The sequence below is a fragment of the Pecten maximus genome, chromosome 19, assembly GCF_902652985.1.
Source record: "Pecten maximus chromosome 19, xPecMax1.1, whole genome shotgun sequence".
NCBI classification, from domain to species: Eukaryota; Metazoa; Mollusca; class Bivalvia; order Pectinida; family Pectinidae; genus Pecten; species Pecten maximus.
The window spans coordinates 14707331-14731702 of NC_047033.1; the positions used below are offsets into that span (position 1 = coordinate 14707331).

Consider the following 24372-nt stretch of genomic DNA (forward strand, 5'->3'; position numbering starts at 1 on the left):
TGTTTTTTGTTTGTTTTTGTTTTGTTTTTGTTCTTTAAATCGGAATCCATTAACATAAAACTTGAGTGGTGTTTGTCTGGTGGCTGATCAACCAGTATATTATATTATTCCCCTTGTTCCCCTTGATGCCACCATAATCTTAACTCTCATTTGAGATTGGAACTGAACCCAGATTTGACCTAGGTTTGTATGACCGCTCTCGTCGACGAAGTATTCGGGAATAAGGAAAAACATGAGAATCCGTGACAGTCTGTGTCGAAAGGCAAAAACGACTAAACGAGATTAGGATATCAAAAATTATAAGGACCAGAGAATGAAAGTTAACAACATGAAAAAAGCTTATTTTTTCATGGCCTTATTGCCGAGCACTATAGTTCTGATCCTAAATCTTACTGGCGACTTGTTAAACGTCTTATGAAATCTAATACTACACCTGAATAAATTCCAACTCTTATAGATACCGATTCTAATTCCCTAGCCACTACAGACAAAAAGAAGGCTAATCTATTAAATACTTCTGTAACTTTACTCGTCTTGATGACAGTGAACATGTTTTACCAAATTTTACCTCCAGAAATAATAATACACAAAGTAATATAGTAGAAAAACAAAGCGAAAATAAAGATGTTACAAAAATACTGTAATTAGGCAAGGCTTCGGACAATGATGGAATTAGCCGTCATATGTTGACAAATACTGTCGATTCTGTTTGTAAACCATTGTCATTGTTATTTAACTTATCCTTAGCTAAATGTGTTTATCCAAATGTAAGGAAAACTGCTGATGTAATGCCACTGTTAAAACAATGATAGGTATTCTCCAACAAATTACAGACCACTTTCTCTTTTATCAACAGTAGGAAAAGTATTTGAGAGAGTTATCAGTTACATAATATACAGAAACATATAACCCATGCCGACTCGAGTAATTAGATGATGACGTGTACAGGACCAATCCCATTCACAACTTGCATAGTAAGAGTTTTAAGCCTAGTATTTTCATACTCACGTATATGTAATTTGAACCAACTGTCTGAAACTTTTTTTGTTTTTGTTAGATAATTTTTAGTTTAGATATCATTAAGATTGTCATCTACATTTTAATTACTTTCCCACTATGGCATGATTTTCGCTTCCAAAATATAATAAACATACTACTTTATCAATCATTAATGGTTTCAGGATACATATATTCGAATACCGATATCATGGAAACAAAGACATTTCAAAAACAGTGAATGTCGATATGTACACGACTCGCAATTCTAATGTAATTGATTTAAACAATTAAAACGTGAGCAAAATGTAAATTAGATTTAGATTAACATATCGACCTCGGAAAAAATAAGACCAGACGTTCTGGAAAGGTAAACGTCCTCAGTTTCATCAACGACACCCCCCATGTGAGCGTAGGTCCAGGCTATGTCTCATAATGGGAACTAGGGTGAAGACAACGGAACCACTGGCTTCATATAAAGAAATAAAGTATTTCCCAATGGGATCATGGCCATAAAACCTTGATGAGGTGTATTGAATGGGAACTATTTTCGATACCAACCAACTTCCTGACACATTGGTAATATAGCATACTTGAAGCTGATAATCATTATGCAATAAGTGTAAAGAGCCAGGAACATTATGTCTTCCATAATATTTTCATGGTTTAGAATATTTGCATAGAAAAGCTATCTGCATATTCATTTTGTAGTATTATATTTCTAAAATGACAATGTATTTTAAATATTTCAATCTGTTTTAGAATATATTCATGTATTTCTGACATTAAGGCCTATTCATTATGACAATACTGCATGAAATACGACATTGCTTTTAAAAGGATATGAAAATTAATCACTAGGACCTCGATATGATTTGTTAAGGTAATTATTTGTATCTTAGCTATATCGAGCGTATCGTGACTGAGAATTTTAGTCAATTGTTACGTGACTGCCAATGTCATCTTTCAATAGCAATAAGAATGTCATTAAGTAATGAATAACGATTATAGCGTAGAGCTGTTTTCATTAACTCTTTTGTTATCGGTAATGTTTTAGTAATAGGAATACGTACTGAGGGCGCAATTTGTATGGAGTAATTAGCAACACATCTGATTTTCAGACATACTCATCTTGTCAGATAGAACACTTCAATACCGGTTTAGATCTTTTGGTGTCCCCAGTGTTTCGTTTGAACGTCCTTGTGATCTAGAGGTACGGTGTACATATGCATAGTTTGTGAAATGCTCCAATATGACGACATTTGAAATATGCATGTATACACAGTGGATATTCCACAGGACATTCAAATAAATATGCTGTGGAGATTTGGCTGGACAAATTTCAAATATATACACATCATAATACGAATATTGGTTGTGCACACCACGTATTCCTATATACAGTTAGCGAGTCATTATTGATACCCCGGTCGATCGCACTACGTCACGCTACAATGATTATTTATAAATACATATACACAATACAGATATAGGTGTATGTATAAACCTGCAGGGTAACAGTGAATTTGTTTCTTATAAAATGGATCTGTTCACTTCTATATGTCTGGCGATATTTGTTGCCTTTATCAGTGGCGGAATGTACATAATGGAAGAACGTTTAAGCACCTTAATTTCGGTTTATGAAGAAAACACAAATGCTCACGAACGATTGGCTTCCGGAACTGAAAAACTGATCGCGGCATATGATCAACACACAACTACAAACATTCAGCAGAATGAGGGTAAGTATGTATACCGACAACTTATTCATATATCAGGAGTAATGGATAAGAAATTATGCGTTGTTTTCGGTTTTGGTTTATCTACATTTGATAGTGTATGTAGTTTCGTTTTCAGCGTACAGGCAAAATGTTTTAAACACGACATAATCAAGTGAAAAAATCAATATTTTAAAACGGTACTTTCGTTTTCCATTCTCAAAGCATTGCACTTCTTAGAAACTTCAGTATTTCTGTTGATGTAAGTTCTTGTTAGTGGGAATTGGAGGTGGTTGGGGGTGTGTTATTAGGGTAAGGGTTCGGTGTGTGCTTGTGTGATGGGGATCATAATGTTGACGCATTGTGCAATTTCAAAGCGGTAGAAAAAATACTGATTGAAATACAGCCCATAGTCGGAAAGTAGGTCTCCAATTTCATAACTGTTATGTATTTCAAGGATAAACGCTATCATGTGTATAAATACATATAAGAAAAGTACACTTATCATAAGTTTTATTTAGATATATACCATTTTGAATGCTTAAGGATAAATGAAGAAGAACGCGATTTGAGGAAGGTGTACTTTTTAAATTCCATTAACTGCTTTTGTCGAGTTCAGAAACTGTCTATACTGCAATATCACGTGATTGAAATATATTACAATACGAAATGTTTGAAATTGAATTGCGCCTGTATATTTTTCTTACACTTGTGTAGTACTGTCGGAGATGTTGGCTAACGTAACTCTATGTAATGCCATCCACAGACATATACCATCAGTGATTATTTTATATTTCATTTGCAATACCTGGGAACTACACTTCACACTATATGAGGTATTAGTATTCTTTGTTAATTTAATGTGACTAATGATGTCTTACAATTACAGTTTAATTTAGAAAGATGTCATTTATATTTTGGTGATATTTCCAAATAATAATTTGAAAAAAAAAAAAATCTAAACATGGCATGATGAATGTGTTACTTATTTGTTTAGTAAGGCATAACATAACGTATATCTTTGAAAGGTCAGCAATTATTACTGGCTCTCTGTGACCTACTTTTCCACTATAGGGTTTTCACAGTTTTTTATAAGTTTTTGCTCCTTGGATTTGTACAATACATCAATACTATGAAGAAATATCCCATAAATATGTGGTAATTTTGTCAAAATAAGGCCAATCTCGAATTTGTTCCATAACACCATGTCAATTATGATTTAATCGGAAAAAAAAGACCAGAAGCTACTCAAAGATAGGCCGTTTGATAAATCACAAATCATAAATTAAGACAATATTATTTCATGTTTAGAAAACATCAGTGTCTGTAAGAAATGTAAGTACAATAGCCGCACAGTTGAGTATAACACATTACAAATGAAGTTAGAAATACGTAATTATTTCGTCCTCATGTCATCTTTCCGCCTTCCCTTGCAGATATCCAAAACCAGTTACGCTCTATCAACCAGTCGTTGTCTGAAGTTCATATGCATCTGGATGCTGGTATGCATTTTTAGTTACTCACATTTGTTTTTCTTTTTCTTTTGTGTTGTTTTATGTGATGTTAACTCATTTCAATAAAAATACAAGATAATAAAAATAAAACATGCTTATTATTAGAATAAGGGTATCAAGTTAGATAAAAAAATTAAATTGAAAAATACTATAAGCACATGTGGACAAATTAAAAAATTGCGCGTCCCATCTAGGGTGACTGACACAAAGGTCCTCCTCACTATAAACTAACCAGTAGGTTACGTATACATGGTTACCTGTAAATGTTTCTTGTTAGTTACCCTAAGACAATCCAACTAGAATGTCTGCAGTGTCGACCCCTAAGTCTTTGGATACCATGACCCGCCTGTTATTACCGACAAACTTCCTGTGGCTGACCTAGGTCCATAACCGGTCCTGTTGCCGATCTTAATAAAAATCGTTTGAAAGGTTTAAGAGGAAAGGTATGAACAAACTAAACTTTAGGCCGAATTGACAAATTACATATCAATATGCAAACAAAATTAGAAAATTATCAAACAAAGACAGTTGAAAGTCTAACGATTTAACTACCATTCAAAACGATTTGAAATAAAAGAAAAAGAAGATCTTTGCTATGCATTGGATAAGATACCACATTGGCAAACAACAACATATAATTTCGCGTATCAACTGTGACATGAAAACCCCACATTGTTGTAGGTCAACTTAAAGACTGTCAGGATATTAAGAAATCCGGGAACACGAAAAGCGGAGTATACACTATACATGTGGTGAACTACGGACCAACACGGGTTTGGTGTGACATGGATACGGACGGAGGAGGTTGGACGGTAACAAAATAATATATTATATCATATCATATTAAATTATATTATACATCATTTCGTATAAGGAGGATACTAAGCGAAACTCATATTCCTGTGTGCTAAACCTGGATAGTAATACACGGAAATACCGAAAGCTATGTATTCATATTGAAGATTTTCATTCCAAAGGTTAAGACTGCACAGAGGTGATATGCTATTTTCATTCACACTTAGCAGTCATGGAATATAATGCCTGTACATTGTAAGTGTGAGTCGATTGCATCGCGTCATCATGCACATTCGACGAAATGATAACCTTATCCATTTGTTATATGGTTACACATTGCTACACTGAAAACAATGGCGATGTTTTCAAAATATAGACGTTAGGTATCTATCTGTTCACGAAGTAGGTCAAAACAGATTTATCTTTTATTTGTTATGAAAGGGAATTTGATCAACATACATGTGTAGTTGTTTTGTATGGCATTGTGAATTATGAACAAACAACCAATATTAAAAGACAAAAACTACACAATTCACTAAGTATCGCTATAAATTTATAACAGAACAAAACTCGGATTATTTCAGCCTTAATTATATGCATAATGCGATCAGAATAATACCATTCTATAAATCTTAATTTTACAAATAATACAGGTATTTCAGCGACGAAGCAATGGATCAGTTGACTTCTATAGAACATGGAACGAGTACAAAAATGGATTTGGAAATCTTAACGGGGAGTTTTGGCTAGGTATGGTATAACTATCAAGGTGGTAAGAAAATGATACTAGCCCTTAATTATTGATGCTGTAGACATGTTATTGATTGACCCTTTTATATACATGGTGTATACATGGTGTGTCGGCTCGTTAGGTTAAATTCATAGTTTTAATGCGTATGACCTTGTTATGTATTATTTATAGTTTTAGGATTATGACCTCGTTACGTATCATTTATAGTTTAAGGGTGTTTGACCTCGTCATGTATCATTTATAGTTTAAGGGTGTTTGACCTCGTTATGTATTTTTTTTAGTATTAAGTGGTATGATCTCGTAATGCATTATTAACAGTTTAAGAGTGTATAACCTCGTTATGTATTATTTACAGTTTAAGAATGTATAACCTCGTTATGTATTATTTACAGTTTAAGAATGTATAACCTCGTTATGTATTATTTACAGTTTTAGTGGGTTTGACCTCGTTATGTATTATTAACTGTTTTAGGATGTTTGACCTAGATATACATTATTTATAGGTTAAGAGTATATTGTTTTATATTATATATATCTATTGAGGGGTGTGACCAGCTTATAAATTATTTATAGGTTCAGAGGTATAACCTCGTTATTTCTTATTGATAGTTTAAGGGTATATGACCTCGTTATATATTATTTATAGCTTAAGGGTGTTTTACCTCGTTATGTATTATTTATAGTTAAACGGTATGTGACCTCGTTATGTATTATTTATAGTTTAAGTGTGTTTGACCGGGGTATATATTATTAATAGTTTTAGAGCGTGACCTCGTTATATATTATTTATAGTTTTAGAGTGTAACCTCGTTATATATTATTTATAGTTTTAGAGCGTGACTTCGTTATATATTATTTATAGTTTTAGAGTGTAACCTCGTTATATAATATTGATAGTTTTAGAGTGTGACCTCGTTATATATTATTTATAGTTTTAGAGCGTGACCTCGTTATATATTATTTATAGTTTTAGAGTGTAACCTCGTTATATAATATTTATAGTTTTAGAGTGTGACCTCGTTATATATTATTTATAGTTTTAGAGTGTGACCTCGTTATATATTATTTATAGTTTAAGTGTGATTGACCTCGTTATATATTATTTGTAGTTTAAGTGTGTTTGACCTCGGTATGCATTATTTATAGTTTTAGAGTGTGACCTCGTTATATATTATCTATAGTTTAAGTGTGCTTGCCCTCGTGATATATTATTTGTAGTTTAAGTGTGCTTGACCTCGTTATATATTATTTATAGTTTAAGTGTGCTTGACCTCGTTATTTATTATTTATAGTTTAAGTGTGCTTGACCTCGTTATATATTATTTGTTGTTTAAGTGTGTTTGACCTCGGTATGTATTATTTATAGTTTTAGAGTGTGACCTCGTTATATATTATTTATAGTTTAAGTGTGCTTGCCCTCGTGATATATTATTTGTAGTTTAAGTGTGCTTGACCTCGTTATATATTATTTATAGTTTAAGTGTGCTTGACCTCGTTATTTATTATTTATAGTTTAAGTGTGCTTGACCTCGTTATATGTTATTTGTAGTTTAAGTGTGTTTGACCTCGGTATGTATTATTTATAGTTTTAGAGTGTGACCTCGTTATATATTATTTATAGTTTAAGTGTGCTTGCCCTCGTGATATAATATTTGTAGTTTAAGCGTCTTTGACCACGTTATGTATTATTTTTAGGTTTAGAGTGTGACCTCGTTATGTATTATTTAAAATTTAAGGGTGTTTGACCTCGTTTTATATTATTTGTCGTTTAAGTGTGGTTGACCTCGTTATGTATTATTTTTAGTTTGGGAGTGTGATCTCGTTATGTATTATTTATAGTTTAAAGGTATGTGACCTCATCATATATTATTTATAGTTTAAAGGTGTTTGACCTTGTTATGTATTATTTATAGTTTTATAGTGTGACCTCGTTATGTATTATTTATAGTTTTAGAGTGTGACCTCATCATATATTATCTATAGTTTTAAGGTGTTTGACCGGGGTATATATTATTAATAGTTTTAGAGCGTGACCTCGTTATATATTATTTATAGTTTTAGAGTGTAACCTCGTTATATATTATTTATAGTTTTAGAGCGTGACTTCGTTATATATTATTTATAGTTTTAGAGTGTAACCTCGTTATATAATATTGATAGTTTTAGAGTGTGACCTCGTTATATATTATTTATAGTTTTAGAGCGTGACCTCGTTATATATTATTTATAGTTTTAGAGTGTAACCTCGTTATATAATATTTATAGTTTTAGAGTGTGACCTCGTTATATATTATTTATAGTTTTAGAGTGTGACCTCGTTATATATTATTTATAGTTTAAGTGTGATTGACCTCGTTATATATTATTTGTAGTTTAAGTGTGTTTGACCTCGGTATGCATTATTTATAGTTTTAGAGTGTGACCTCGTTATATATTATCTATAGTTTAAGTGTGCTTGCCCTCGTGATATATTATTTGTAGTTTAAGTGTGCTTGACCTCGTTATATATTATTTATAGTTTAAGTGTGCTTGACCTCGTTATTTATTATTTATAGTTTAAGTGTGCTTGACCTCGTTATATATTATTTGTTGTTTAAGTGTGTTTGACCTCGGTATGTATTATTTATAGTTTTAGAGTGTGACCTCGTTATATATTATTTATAGTTTAAGTGTGCTTGCCCTCGTGATATATTATTTGTAGTTTAAGTGTGCTTGACCTCGTTATATATTATTTATAGTTTAAGTGTGCTTGACCTCGTTATTTATTATTTATAGTTTAAGTGTGCTTGACCTCGTTATATGTTATTTGTAGTTTAAGTGTGTTTGACCTCGGTATGTATTATTTATAGTTTTAGAGTGTGACCTCGTTATATATTATTTATAGTTTAAGTGTGCTTGCCCTCGTGATATAATATTTGTAGTTTAAGCGTCTTTGACCACGTTATGTATTATTTTTAGGTTTAGAGTGTGACCTCGTTATGTATTATTTAAAATTTAAGGGTGTTTGACCTCGTTTTATATTATTTGTCGTTTAAGTGTGGTTGACCTCGTTTTATATTATTTTTAGTTTGGGAGTGTGATCTCGTTATGTATTATTTATAGTTTTAAGGTATGTGACCTCATCATATATTATTTATAGTTTAAAGGTGTTTGACCTTGTTATGTATTATTTATAGTTTTATAGTGTGACCTCGTTATGTATTATTTATAGTTTTAGAGTGTGACCTCATCATATATTATTTATAGTTTTAAGGTGTTTGACCTTGTTATGTATTATTTATAGTTTTATAGTGTGACCTCGTTATGTATTATTTATAGTTTAAAGGTGTTTGACCTCATTATATATTATTTATAGTTTAAAGGTGTTTGACCTCGTTATGTATCATTTATAGTTTAAGGGTGTTTGACCTCGTTTGTTATCATTGGGAGTGTTAGGGTGTGGGACCTTTGATTATCATCATATTATCAATTGTTTTAAGTTTCTGATATTTCTTGATTTGATCAAACTCTTTCAGGTAACCAGGTATTACACTTCCTGTCGTCTCAAGGTGGGTACGAACTTAGAATTGATCTTGAGGATTACGACCAGAGCAAGCGGTTTGCTGTTTACAAGCTCTTTCCATGTAGGCAGCCTAGACATGAACTATAAGTTAACCGTGAGATTCTACAGCGGGAATGCCGGTAAATATTAATAATACAATAAATTGCACGACAGCGGAAACAGGTAAGCTTCATTTCGAATTGAATTGCGCGGGGTTTGATTGTTGTAGTGACTAACCTTTCTTTTGATGTGGTCATAGGGAACTTGCATCCCATCACTGCTGTTCTGTCGACGAGTAGAAACAACTCCCACAATAAAAAAGATTCAAGGTGAGGAATATGTCTTCCTTCCAATATAATCACCGGATCTGAAACATACATTTAGTGACACAGTCGAAAATAATTTGAAACTAGCTAGTTCGTAAAATTTAACCAATACAGATAATCAACTCTAAAGACATTCTGGGGTATTTCAGTTAAACAAATGATATCAACGTGTAAAATATCAAATAAACACACTTTATGTTTTATCTGTTTGAAGCTGTCTTATCGTAGCAAATTTGCTTATGAACAAAAATGCGTTTTGTTGAATTGATTGCATAAACTAATTATCCTTTTGCATTTCACAAACGAAGTTACACGCTTCGTGCCATGTGAAGTTTTGGATAAATTTAAATAAATAATGGATCCCCGTATTCATGCAGAATAAAGAAGTATGGTCGTGGTTCTGGTGCTGTCAGACACCTGCACCAGCCCGCTGTAAGTAACCAATCATAATGAGTCGGCGAGACTTCCAGCCGATACCACAGACGAGCCATGATTGGTATTTCGATCGAAAGGAAGGTTGTTTGTTCCGCCGTCATGCAATTCATTGTAAATTGTGCGATTGCATATCTTAATATACAATAATATTTTCTATAGTGTATTAATAGTAATTTTGTAAAATTTGGTAAAATTTTGGTGTTAAGAAAAAATGCAAAATATATTTACCGGAGGGCAAACATTGAGCGAAAATACACGTATACCCATCTTTAAGATTATGATAAACAAATAAGCAAATAATACATAAGAACGTGATATGACATATTCATCTTAATTCATCCATTCTCTTCGTGCCGCAGGTGATTCTTTGAAATTTTATAATGGCAGACAGTTTTCTACACACGACGCAGACCACGATACTGCAAAAGAGAATTGTGCATTTGAGTATAGAGGTGCTTGGTGGTATGAAAGGATGCCATGTATCCAATTTGAATGGATTGTACCTGAAAGACAACAATAAGGAGTATGCTGTCGGAGTCGTTTGGTTTCATTGGCAAGGATATTATTATTCATTGAAAAGCTCGCAGATGATGATACGAAGAATATTGAAAAAGTGATCTACTTGATGTCAGTTTTATGTACGTTGCTGATGTTTTGTTATCTAATTTACTGGGTTACTGGGCTAGGTCACGTTGGCATAGTAACCAAGATCGCATGTCAGCCGAACAGTTGCAGATGAGTTGCATTAAACTTCTCTGATTCCCTTGTTGTGTATTTGAATAACTAGGAAATGTCACATGAATGTAGAGTCACCGTTCGTTACGAAAACTACCATGATAATATATATACTGTATTACTAAGTAGAATTGGATGATTGAATTCGGCTTCATTATGTTTTTGCTTGATCCTTAGAGGTTGGAAGCAGTTGTAACATTATTTTATTCCTTTTTAATTTTGTGTCGTTCGTCTTTAATCACACAGTTAGCCTGTTATTCATTGAATTCGCCGGTGTAATATATTTGCGTAATTGTCACTTGTGCAATATAGCATGGAGAGTTTTAATTGGATGTGCCTGTCAAAAATCGATTGTGACGTCAATATATGAAAAATGACGTGATATTATGGATTATGAATGACGCAACACGAAATGGCTGTCTTCGTTTGATTAAGACCTCCAAATTTTACCAGGAAAAAAGTGTCAACAAATAAGTGATGTGATGCAATATATCTTCAAGGGATTGTTTCCAGTAGTGCTAAATTAACATAGGACTATTGCTTCGGCATCTCTTAAAATCCATATATACCAATTTTCATTGAAATCGATCAATATTTGAATTTCCACCAATGAGAGGCCAGGAAATAGCGCGCAGTTGTAGCCCACCATCAACAAATAGTGGGTTATTCAAATCGCCCTGCGTCCGTGGTCCGTGGTCCGTCCGTCCGTCCGTCCCGCCGTCGGTAAACAATTCTTGTTATCGCTATTTCCCAGAAATCGTAAATTGTACGATGCTTACTTTTCGAATTATACGCAATTTAATTCCAATCAGAACAGAAGATTATCGAAAATTACCGGATTATTTTCGTAATTGTTAAGACACCAATGTGCTAGACTACAACGGAAGGTAACTCTCATTTAATTATTAGCTATCGTTTCAGGTAAAACGAACAGTTATTGCGAAGATAGCAGTGTTTGCATGCACATTTTTGAGTATCAAAATACCTGTGGGTTTTTCAAAAATCATATTCCATTAATTCCACCTTGAAGTAAACAGTATCCCAGTATAAATATAGCCTCGACTTAATTTGGCAGTAAGATGTTCGAATAAAGGTTTAGTTGAACAAACACTTGAGCTAGCAATACATCGTATGATTCTCGTGAAGTTAAGTGTGAACAAGGTAGATGTGAATCCTTTTCAATATCCGGTATTTTGATAAATCGCAAAACTGAAGAATGATTGAAAAATGGTTGACAAACAAGTCTAGCTCCATGTGTAGACAGAAATTAGTAAATTTCTAAAACGCCCAAGGTAGGTTGTGGGTAGAATTTGAAGCATACTTACAGTCTGAAAAATGAAGACAATTAATTATGAAAATAGTCATAATTATAGGCTATTGGGCTTGATTAAGTAATATTTAATAAATGTATATATTAATTCTGTGGAAATCTTAAAGGTATAATTTATTATTATTGATATATCATGTACTACTTTGTTTTGATTCACCCTATATATTAGCGTATAGTCGGTCAAAATGTTTTTACTCCCTACAATATTGACATATATGTATATAGGATAGATACGTTTTCTAATGTCAAACCTTCTATTCAGACTTAGCATGAAATACCCCTGTTCTAAATAGGTCAAATCGACTATTTTACATGTATAACGCATCTGAGACAAACATTACAACTAATATCAAGAACATATACGTAGAGGCAGGTAAGTGACGGATCTAAAAAGTTACATTATCTTACTTAGTTGAAGCCGCAGTCGGGTCGAAAAGCCCGTACCACAGATAGATAGGTATATATTTGACACATTAAGACAGCTGACAACAGATTGAAAAACTAGTGCTTGGACATGAATAAATTACGTTCGTGCATACAAAATACAAACATTAATAGGAATAATTCATACAGACCCCCATACAACGAGCGTCACCGAGGAAGAATATAAGAGAGGGAAATAAGTTAATTCAGTATTTTCTCATTACAGTATAGATTGCTTCATTAGGAGGTATTTCACCCTTCCCTGTTTGCTGATGTGTTTCGTGTTCGTTCTCATCACAGTGCTATAGATACTCTAACTTTAATGTGAAAAAATACTTTTAACATTTTATAATTCATATAGATTTAAATATATGTTGCATTAAAAATGAAGATATTTATGTTCATTACCTGCCTGTAGTACAAAAGTCCATTGCACGCAATTAGCAGGCATTGCAAATTGGTATGTTATTTATAAATACATTATTACTAGTAAACACTTATCACTTCCCTCATTTACAATGATTAAATATATATTTCTATACATTCGAGTAACAATATAAATGGAAAATGTTTTCGTTTGTTTTGATTTACAATAGAACAGTTCATTTGAATTGCCTCCTAAATTGTAAACTATTATTAATAAACTTTACATTCTGACACGAGGAGGAGAGAGTGTGTTTTGATAGGGCCCGAATACCCTTGAGACTTAATTATTTCACAAGTAGTGTCTACTACATACAATCTCAAAGGATTTTACAAAAGATACATAAGATAGTACCTTTCCTTACTAATTTAGGGTTATATACAGTGGTATATACAGTGAGTGAGTGAGGGAGGGAGGGAGGTAGGTAGGTAGGTAGGTGTAAATTAAATAGCTGGGAGATGCGTGCGCATTTAGAACCTTTGCTGGAGGGATCAACAAATATACACACTGTTTCCATGACAGCATATCTTTATTAGAAATATATAGCTGTTTCTTTACATACAGATTATAATAAACTATTCCAAAGCACGCATGCTTTCGTCCATAGTTATATAAAGATAATATAATAGGCCTCTGTACTTCAGTTTGTTATTTCAAATACGAATTTATAATCTGAATTCTTGAATGTCCATTGACTGCTAAAAATCGGATTATTCAAATCGGAAACTAAAACTCGATGTTTCTATTTTCTCCTTGTATACTTGGTCAAACTGTTCATTTTGTGAAACTGTAAAGAAATTTTTCCAGTCTCCGACTTCACCTGTAATGATAAAAATACCATATTTAGGGAAGAAAACTTTCATCATTATACAAATGTTACAAAGTGATAAACATCCAGCGTTGACCTAGATTTGTCGTCGGTGAAGCAGAAGACGATCAATCTTTCGGGACACGTGGTCTTATTCGTCTTGTACATTTCCAAGAGTCTCCAGGCAAATGCATATTAAACGGTCATACTTTGTTATAGTTTTATAGATTCTGAATTAGAATTATGGTATTTTCAGCTGTTTTCCTAGATTCTCATAGATAGTAATCTGTCATATACTGCTGCCTCTACATATATACTATCTTTCCTTAAAAATATACCAACACAATGACCAATATACTTTGTGAAGAAAAACTTGTAGAACTACAATGCTGATGCACTGTATGAAGTTTCTATGAAATATTACCATGGAAACATTCTGATTTTTGCAGAAATACAATTTTGACATAAGCCATAAATATTATCAAAAAGTCTGATACATAGAGTTTTCATAAGTGGTTATGTCATATAGAATGATCAATGATTTATCTTTATGCTTGGAAATATTAGTTTAAGCACTTCTTCAATCACAACTGGTAACAACTATCCGGAAGCATTCTCACATTTTGAATAACATACGAATTACTACTAAAACTATTTCCAAGTGTAAAGATAAATGCCACTGGGACACACTACCATTCTCTCACAATATGCTACAAGGCATCATCCGAGTGACGTACACAATTATCAGACGAGTTTGATAAATTCTACATGTACTAGTCAAGAGCGTCAGATTCTGTTTAGCACAAAAAACATATTTATGAGAATGTAAGTAAAAAATCGCAAATTCATTTCTACATACGACTTTTGACTCGGACCGTATTTTTTCCTCTGACAGATACAATCGTGTTACGTCATATATTAACGACGAGATTGTTTAATGACGCCACCATTGTGTTTTCATACATTGTTTTTCATATAGCAATTGAATGGATTATTTTTTTCATTTTCATGTCAGCTACAAATAGTTTTGGCTATTTTCATATCCCGTGGTGCGCGTTTGAACACCTCGGAAAATATTTAGATAGCTACTGCTATTCAAAACCGCCCTGGAAATATAAATAATACATACAATTTATATATTTACATAAGGGTGATTTGAAAAAAATAAATTAAATAAAGTCCTTTTTAAATGTTCAACTCTTGATAACTATATGAAAATATGCTAAATCAATGGAACAGCCAGTGATCCCGCCAATGCACCATCGTTTACCGTGTCCTTCCGCTCCGCAATTTCTTGTTGAATTATTTTTTTTGCTTTGATTTTTATTCGAAAAAAAAGACATCAAATAACTTCAAAACAATAATTTGTGTTAGATTATTATTATTTGATGTGAATAGATGGCAAAGAAATCACAATTAACGGGAATGAATCGGGAACTATTTTTAAGGCGTATTGATACTTAACTGTTGCAATGTGTGGAAAATAAGCCCGTGAAACGATGGTCATAGTATTTTCATGGGCAAATGCTTGTTGTTTTCACTTGGTATATTCATATAAAGAATCAACACTCAAAATTTAAATTTAGCCTCATGACATGTGAGAACGTGCCAGTTACACGGTAAATACCTTTTCTGTAGATCGGGAGTGTTTTCTGACTGGTCATGTCTTTCCACTGTTTGGATGGTGCGACCGCCTTTGTGGCTTCTGTAACCATGTTCCGGAACGTACACTTTTCAGTCACCGTGTCCAGGAATTCCGGTCCGAAAGTTACCTCAAGGAACACCGCTAACTTTTGCACGTGCGACCTCAAGTCCTAGATCCAAACATATCGATGAGTATTAATGCATTTTACTTTGTTTTACAACAAATGTGGAAATTATAATCAAATATCAATCGCCCATTACTTCTTTTCTTATGAATGTGATTGTAATTATCTTATATCTTTTATGAGATATATTATGTAGTATACAAAGGAAATTATACAAGATATCTTATATAATTCGATTGTAATATACCTTATAAAGTATATAAGATATCTTATAAAGTTTATAATATATCTTATATATATAATTTGGTAAAATCCTGGATGAACGTTGCTCCGTGAATAAATGACAACTTGGCTTGCCATACATACTACACGAAATTCAAATAATTTACTCTCAATTAATTGCAGAGCTCAGTTTTACAAAACTTCATTCTTAAATTCCTCAATACAGTTATGGAATGCATTACCAGTTGATATTCGAGAAAATCCGTCTCTCAGTATAATTAAAGGCTTTTACAAAAGGACAAAATAATAATCTTCTAATATTTCAACATTGGAAATAGAAATCTTCAAATCTTACATACAAGATTAAGGCTCAAATGTAGTAATCTTAAACAACATTTATACATAAGAAATTTAGAGGAAAGTCCATTAAGTTCATGTGAATAAGTAGAAAGTAACATTTTTTACTATCGTGTGACAATTTCGTCATAATCAGACAAAATACCTCATTTCAACTAGATATAGCACTAACTGGGAAACAACTTTGCCATGGGGAAATGATACTTACTCAAAACAGAAAAATGATCAAATATTCTTGACAGTACAAAATTATATTAAGCTAAGTAAGCATTTTAGCTAATATTTTGAACCCATTAAGTCATAATGACATACATTTATACGAAGCTCTATAAGATAATTTATTTACAGGCGTCACTGTCGTTAATTTCTACTAATAATTCTATTTAACACATATATATATGTCTATTGGTATTAATTGTAACCTATACATATTATTATTTTATTTCATATTGATGTAAGATGTTTTCTCATCCCATAGAGATATATGTATATGTATTGACTATTTTGAGTAATGATTAAACTTTGTTTAATCTAACAATAAATCACCTCACAAATCCTGTCTTACAAAAAATCATTCAAAATATATCATGGATAACAATAAAATAATATTACAAATAATATAATAACATGAATCGAAATATATCACACGCTATACAAAAAATAGCAATGTAATCATACCACAAGTAAGATGCAGATACACATATAATAACACCATAAGTAACAACACATCAATGATTCACATCTAAAGTAATATTACAAAATCAGTATAATTACATCACAAGTAATATTACAAAATCAGTATAATTACATCACAAGTAATATTACAAAATCAATATAATTACATCACAAGTAATATAACAAAATCAGTATAATTACATCACAAGTAATATTACAAAATCAATGTAATACAAAGTATCATAAAAATAACAATCTTCTAACATCATCAGTAAAATAGAACTTGTTATTACATCTCATGTAATATTACAAAATCAGTATAATTACATCACAAGTAATATTAAATAATATAACGACAACACTATAATTACATCAGAAATAGCATAACGAAAATTATTTTACATCACAAATAACATAACAACATAAATGTTATTACACCACAAGTAATATAACAAAATGTAATAACATCACAAATAACATAACAAAGATATAATTACATCACTAATAACATAACAAAATGTAATAACATCACAAATAACATAACAAAGATATAATTACATCACTAATAACATAACAAAATGTAATAACATCACTAATAACATAACAAAATGTAATAACATCACAAATAACATATCAACAAAAATATAATTACATCACAAATAACATATCAACAAAAATATAGTTACATCAAAAATAACATATCAACAAAAATGTAATTACATCACAAATAACATATCAACAAAAATATAATTACATCACAAATAACATATCAACAAAAATATAATTACATCACATATAGTTATATCACAAACAACATCAATATTATTACATTACAATTTATAACATACATACATGTTATTACATCACAAGTAATTAACATACATAAATGTTATTACATCACAAGTATCATTACAAGAAAAGTGTCATTACATTACAAATAACATAACACAATTTTAATTAAATTACATAAGTACCAGAAGAAAACGAATAATATTACAAAGTTACATTAAACACCAATGGAGTTTTTACATCACGGGTAACATGACAACATAGATGTAATTACATCACGAGTAACATGACACAATGTTTGCTGTGCTTGTCTGTCTGCTATAGCTTTACTATTCGTCAGTTTCAAGAAACCTACCGGTATCATATCTTCATACGTGAGGTACAGTATGTTGGTCTCCTTGTGCTCCCTCCTCACTTTATCCCAGTTCTGTATGTATTCAAACCAGGACCCGTAGAAAACTATTAAAAATATTTGAAATGTTATCGCTTAAAACAGTTGTAACACACTTTCCTTTAACCTCGGCGGCCAGAGTTCGTTTCCACGATCTGACGTGAAAAGACACGTCCATCCGGGACAACAAACGTATTTAATATATGTTTACATAACTTGTTTCGTAATACAGTAGTTGTAAAGCAGGTTTACATTTTTAAGTTTTAAGTTCGAACTTATTGAACATAATATGTGTACTTGCAGGGACAGAATAAGACTTCTAACACGAGGAAAACAATTTCACAGTGAACATCTCCGCTGTGTGGAGACTAATTCTGAGCGTTACGAATTCTGGTCTCGACAGCTTACACTTGATCTGGAGAGTTTAAGTCTCGCATCGTGATCTCTGTGGGAATATTTGTTTGTGCGTTTAACCAGGATTAATCCGACAGGTTTCTTAAATGAAACAGATGCATAACTTCCAGAACACATGATCTCATTTGCTTGGTTACAACATAATATGACTGAGTAGAATATCACACTACCTCCCGCAAATCATACAAATGTATATAGAGCTTACTTATTTACAATGTCAAGATAGGTGCATATATTTACACCTTTCCCTTCTTCAGTTAAGTTAACTTTGACTGCGTTGAAACTAGCGTAAAGCAGTGAAAAAAGGCTCAGCTATTAATAAGCGCGGGAATCGGTAACTTAATCATGACGTCGTCTCTTTGTGACGTTACCGGAACGTCAACTAGACAGTGCCATTTTCAAAGGACTTATCTACGCGTTTTCTCCTGTTTCCCGATGATCTCTGTACAACAAGCTAATGTCAAGTGAGTATTTTGTCAAAAACTAAACTGAAGATTGGGGAAATGCGTGAATATTAAACTTCTTCACGAGGTAAGCTACCAACAAATGGCTGAAGTGTACAGTTCTTAGAGATTATTTGACCACGTCACTACTATATTTGTGTCAATACCCGCTGTACTTGAGAACCATAGTTAATGCGAGACGGAAATTGTTGATTGTGAATATACTAATGAAATGAAAACGTAAAATGTATTAAACAAAAACGTTGAGTTGTTTCTTTTAATTTTGTAAACAATACTGGTATCTTTACGACGATTCCCTAGAACTATATTATCTTAGCAACCACGGCTGCCGTAGTTACCAACATTGCAAATCATCACGACTTTTAATTTTCTTCGAATGGTGTTTCAACGATTTGTTTGATGTAAATATATGCGTTGAACGGTGTTTTTATTGCGTTAACAGCGGTGTGACGCGCTATGTAGAATATATAGAATATGTCTGTATCCCATTGCGTTCATACCACCGTAAACGCAATAAAAACACCGTTCAATCCCTATGTAATCATCACTAGTCAGTAGCGGGATACCACGCTACCTAGCTTAGGTGTAGAAGTTCATTCATTCGTCCGTCTGTGATCATATCATTTATAAAAAAATTTTAATTATAGAACAAACTCGTTTCTTTCAAGACATAAATGCACTTACTTCTGCCATCCATGTAAAATTCAAGAAGACCTTCCCATGTAGTTTTGTAGACCTTTTGGAAATCCTTGTGGTCCATTTTCTTCCCAAAGGTACGAAGGGAAGTTATTACATCCTTTGGATTCCGAAATATTGCAACGACCTTCCCCTTCCCTTCTTTTACTTGTTTGGGCATAAAGTCAAAGGTCAAGTGAGTCGCCAGGACTCTGGGGGATGGGAGGTTATCAATCGTCTGCATGTCGGTATAGTCTAAAAACGTGGGCGATCCGCGGTAGGCTGTCTCCCCTGTACGAAGCATGCTGGCAAGGGTAAATGCCCAATGGGTACCTAAAACGATAGAAGATGGCATGGATCGTTGTCGTTTTTGCGGTACAAATGATTGGACCAGTTGGACCGGTGTTGTTCGTTTATGAAATATAGACGGACCTGGCAATTTTATGTTGTTTTCAGACGAGCCTTGACAAAGACTTCCAAGGCCTGTATTAACATTTGCAGGTCCGTCAAGATATATGTGAAAAATTACATTTAAAAACTGAAGAACCGGTTTGTCCGCATGAACAGGCCCATGGTTATATTTAAACTGCATATATTGTTCTTGTAGGATTTATTTATCAATTTATCTCCAGTCGATCCTTGATATATCGAAGTCAGCGGGATAAAACAAAATCCCGAGTATTCGAGGTTTGATGAGAGGGACTGTTTTCATATCATCTTTTATGCCACGATGCTTGTTTTAACACACCCAGTCAGACTGCAAGCTTGTATAATAGTCAATAGGAAACAGCAACACATTAGTTGATTGAAATGGCCGTTTATTAAAACGACATGTATGATTATACTTATAACATATAATCTCAAAGCATTATGTAACGCAAACAAGTATTAAATATCATTGTTTATCAAAGTAAGGTTAACGTTCTATTTGACTATAGTAGGTGAGGGGGAAACCTACGATGGCCTGTATCAGCCGACAAATTACATCTATGTGATTGAAGATGTTGTACACATACTAAATTGAAAAAGTGTACCAATCAACTTACTCATTGAAGTAGTTGTACATGAGTAACTTGACAAAGTGTACACGACTGTTTACGGTGGGTAGGACAAGGGATAATGATACAACAATGGAATGTGAACACCGTTGATAGTGTCGAGTTGGCAGTAACAATTTTCTTTTCTTTTGCAACATTAAACACGATACTCTCCTTTTGCTTGATGGCATAGCTAATAATGTTTATTTGGTATACTTTCAATGGCTTCTCAAAATTACGGTTGATGTATCTTTCTTGCTATCGTTTGCTATCATGTTTAAAATATCAGTGTTCTACCACAGTTAGCGAAGATTGACTTGTAAAAATACTTAAGAGTAAACGGTCATGCACACTTTGTCAAGTTACTCATGTGCAACTACTTCAATGAGTAACGGTCATGCACACTTTGTCAAGTTACTCATGTACAACTACTTCAATGAGTATGTTGACATGTACACTTTGTCAAGTTAATCATGTACAACTACTTCAATGAGTAAACGGCATGTTCACTTTGTCAAGTTACTCATGTACAACTACTTCAATGAGTTAAACTTGTCAGGTTACCATGTACACTTATTTTTTCAGGTTACTCATGTACAACTACTTCAATGAGTAAACGGTCATGTTCACTTTGTCAAGTTACTCATGTACAACTACTTCAAGGAGTAAGTTGACATGTACACTTTGTCAGGTTACTCATGTACAACTACTTCAATGAGTAAGTTGTCATGTACACTTTGTCAAGTTACTCATGTACAACTACTTCAATGAGTAAACGGTCATGTTCACTTTGTCAAGTTACTCATGTACAACTACTTCAATGAGTAAACGGTCATGTTCACTTTGTCAAGTTACTCATGTTCAACTACTTCGAGGAGTAAGTTGACATGTACACTTTGTCAGGTTACTCATGTACAACTACTTCAATGAGTAAGTTGTCATGCACACTTTGTCAAGTTACTCATGTACAACTACTTCAAGGAGTAAGTTGACATGCACACTTTGTCAAGTTACTCATGTGCAACTACTTCAATGAGTAAATGGACATGTACACTTTGTCAAGTTACTCATGTACAACTACTTCAATGAGTAAATGGACATGTACAATTTGACATGTTACTCATGTACAACTACTTCAATGAGTAAGTTTACATGTACACTTTGTCAAGTTACTCATGTACAACAACTAAACAGTAAACAGCCATGTAAACTTTGTCAACTTAGTATGTGTACAACAACTTCAATTACGTAGTTGTAATTTGTCGGCTGATACGGGCCATCGTCGAAACCCGCCATCATGCCAGATTCTTATGTCCCTGGAGCCAGATTAAGTTGGCTTAGGCTCATTGGACATCATAAAATGGTATGAATGCTTTCACATGCTTTTGTTCCGTTTACTTCATTGACTACTGTTTAAACTAGCCGAGTATATTTTCTCTTGATTTTATTCACTTTGGAACTATATTTTTACTTCGAGAAATGGAGAGCCTTCGATATATCAAGCTTTGACTTCATTTATTTATATACCTTCGTTATTGAGACACATAACAACGGTTTGGTCCCTAACCACAAAGATGGCCTGAAGGAATTGATGAGCATAAGCAATTCTATATGAAAGCAGTTCAGATTTTAAGGAACATATCTCGTTAGCCTTGACAACAAACTTTTTTGTGATATTTTGAATTGTCTATATAATAGGAACTAAGCATTGCTAAATGTTAATTACCCCCTTTTTACAAGTTGATTTATTTTCCTCTGAAGCTAAAAGTTGTTTGTGCTTACGAAACAGTGCGTTCATATCAATAATGGGCGTCACCCAATCGCAACATCTCGGGGAAATTTCCGGCAACACTCGGAAATTTCCCCGAGATGTTGCGATTGGGGCGTCACCGACTCGCTGGTGTAATATGTATTTATTAAAAAGGAACTACAGTCTTGAAGATATTACGTTAAAATATCTAAGAATGATTCTTTATATTCAATTAATGTATATGGATGAAGCCATGAGAAAGGCATAGCTGCCTTAGAGAAAAAAAACGATGATGAAAAAAAAATATCACTATGCCAAACTGCTAGATGTCAAAAGGAGCAAAAGTATGAGTCATCTGTGACTCTTTTGAGGAGTCCTTTGGCAGAAAAATTACTCCTGAAAGTAATTACAAATTCCGCTGTGTACAAACATCCGGAGAACTATGTGCTTGCCCGGAATACGTATTATGTGGAAAGTTTTAATAACACAATGAACATTTTCCAAGACAAGCGGATATCATTTAGTGACAGTCAGTACCTCGCAAGGTCTCAGTTAGCAGTCTGTCATTGGAATGAAAATGTGGACAGACCCTACACCTCGGTTTGGAACCCTCGTAGGGCACAAGCACCTCACAGCCAGCGAGGAAAGAAAAACTATAAATCCCCAACACACAATTATAGAAATTCTGTTTGGAACAAATTTATAAATAATTTATTTCGGTGATATAAGCTATACATGGAACAAAGGAATACACACATGAGAACAATCATAATGTAAGTGATTCAGTGAGCATTTGAATGTGACTAAGTGGATTAATGATTTGTGATTATGGTATAGGCATATATACTATATAATAAGGTCTTATTTATCCTATTTATTCAGATATCTAGAATGCTAGATATGGCACAAATTGATCTCTATTCATGACAAATATTCAGATATAATGTACATGTTTGAACTGAATACTGAAAAATGTATAGTACATATATAGGAGCCCTATTTATAAAGATATCTTTACTCGTTTATATAAAAGAAAAATAAATGTCTGTATTTAAAATAAAGATATACTGTATTTAATAGGGTGCTTTTGCATGTCAATAGAAATGTCTATGTTTAATTTGAATATTTCTAAATAAATATGCAGGCTGTATCAAATCATAAATTACTTAGTTATAGTGCTTCTGTATTGCTGTACTTTAATAAGAAGGTATATTCAACAATACATTTATAAAATCTTTATGTACATGCCAGTATGAAGTGATCAGTTTACACTATGTACAGTATAAACACTGACCAGGTACACGTGGTTAAGGCCCATGTGGTTGTGTTTACAGCAGCAGCAAAGGCTGTTGTAGCCCCTCCTACACCCTTATCGGCTTAATTGCTAACCACCCGTTTTTTTATGTAGGTCATCCCCGGCCTTTAAATTAGCTCACAGCTTTCAAAGGCGACAAAACGTACACGATATAGTTATAATTATAAAGAAATAAGACTATATACCATGTACGCCCTTAATTGCTAATATTCAGTCATAGTTACATCATGTATAGCTAGATGGTAACATGTTACACAATGTATATGGTAGACAGGAATATAGCGCAAGTCGGGCTTCCCGGAACATCATATTCGAACACAACACTTTGATACGAACCTGACTTTGGGTACGAGAGTATGAATGTGTCATCTTCCCTGACATCCATCACATCTATTGCAGCAAGATGATCCTTGACATTTCCAACGAAATGGGTCACATAGTATCGACCATCATACTTCAACATGTTCATAAAACTCCCGTCCGCGCTGTGTACCTCCACTGACTCCGCCATCTTTAAATGAGCTCCCCGTTATCTGATGCTAATATCATACAACGACCCTGAGAAATCGTATATCCCATATTATCCCTTACAGAATGTTTCAGCGATGAATTGAAACACGTATAAAAAGATATTTCTTGGTACGCGGACTAAATAAATTGAAACACACATATAAAAACCATTTAATGTATTTCGATACATGTGTAAAACTGCAGACGG

The 24372-nt window shown here is 33.1% G+C and overlaps 2 protein-coding genes across 2 annotated transcripts; one reads left to right on the top strand and one right to left on the bottom strand.

Annotated features, from left to right (window-relative positions):
* The first annotated feature begins 2489 nt into the window (after positions 1 to 2489).
* LOC117317825 (ryncolin-1-like) lies at positions 2490 to 12234 on the top strand. The gene is given in 7 exon segments (XM_033872770.1): positions 2490 to 2738; positions 4151 to 4216; positions 4910 to 5040; positions 5677 to 5773; positions 9290 to 9390; positions 9392 to 9455; positions 10436 to 12234. Coding segments are annotated over 7 exon segments (822 nt in total). The 5' UTR covers positions 2490 to 2536; the 3' UTR covers positions 10597 to 12234.
* A 1224-nt stretch (positions 12235 to 13458) lies between these two features.
* LOC117317824 (amine sulfotransferase-like) lies at positions 13459 to 24195 on the bottom strand. Its single transcript, XM_033872769.1, has 5 exons — positions 23991 to 24195; positions 19562 to 19885; positions 17964 to 18067; positions 15424 to 15610; positions 13459 to 13808 (listed from the first exon to the last, which is right to left on the bottom strand). The coding sequence occupies exons 1-5, from the start codon at positions 24163 to 24165 to the stop codon at positions 13699 to 13701; spliced, it is 900 nt and encodes a 299-aa protein (XP_033728660.1). The 5' UTR covers positions 24166 to 24195; the 3' UTR covers positions 13459 to 13698.
* Between the last annotated feature and the right edge of the window lie 177 nt (positions 24196 to 24372).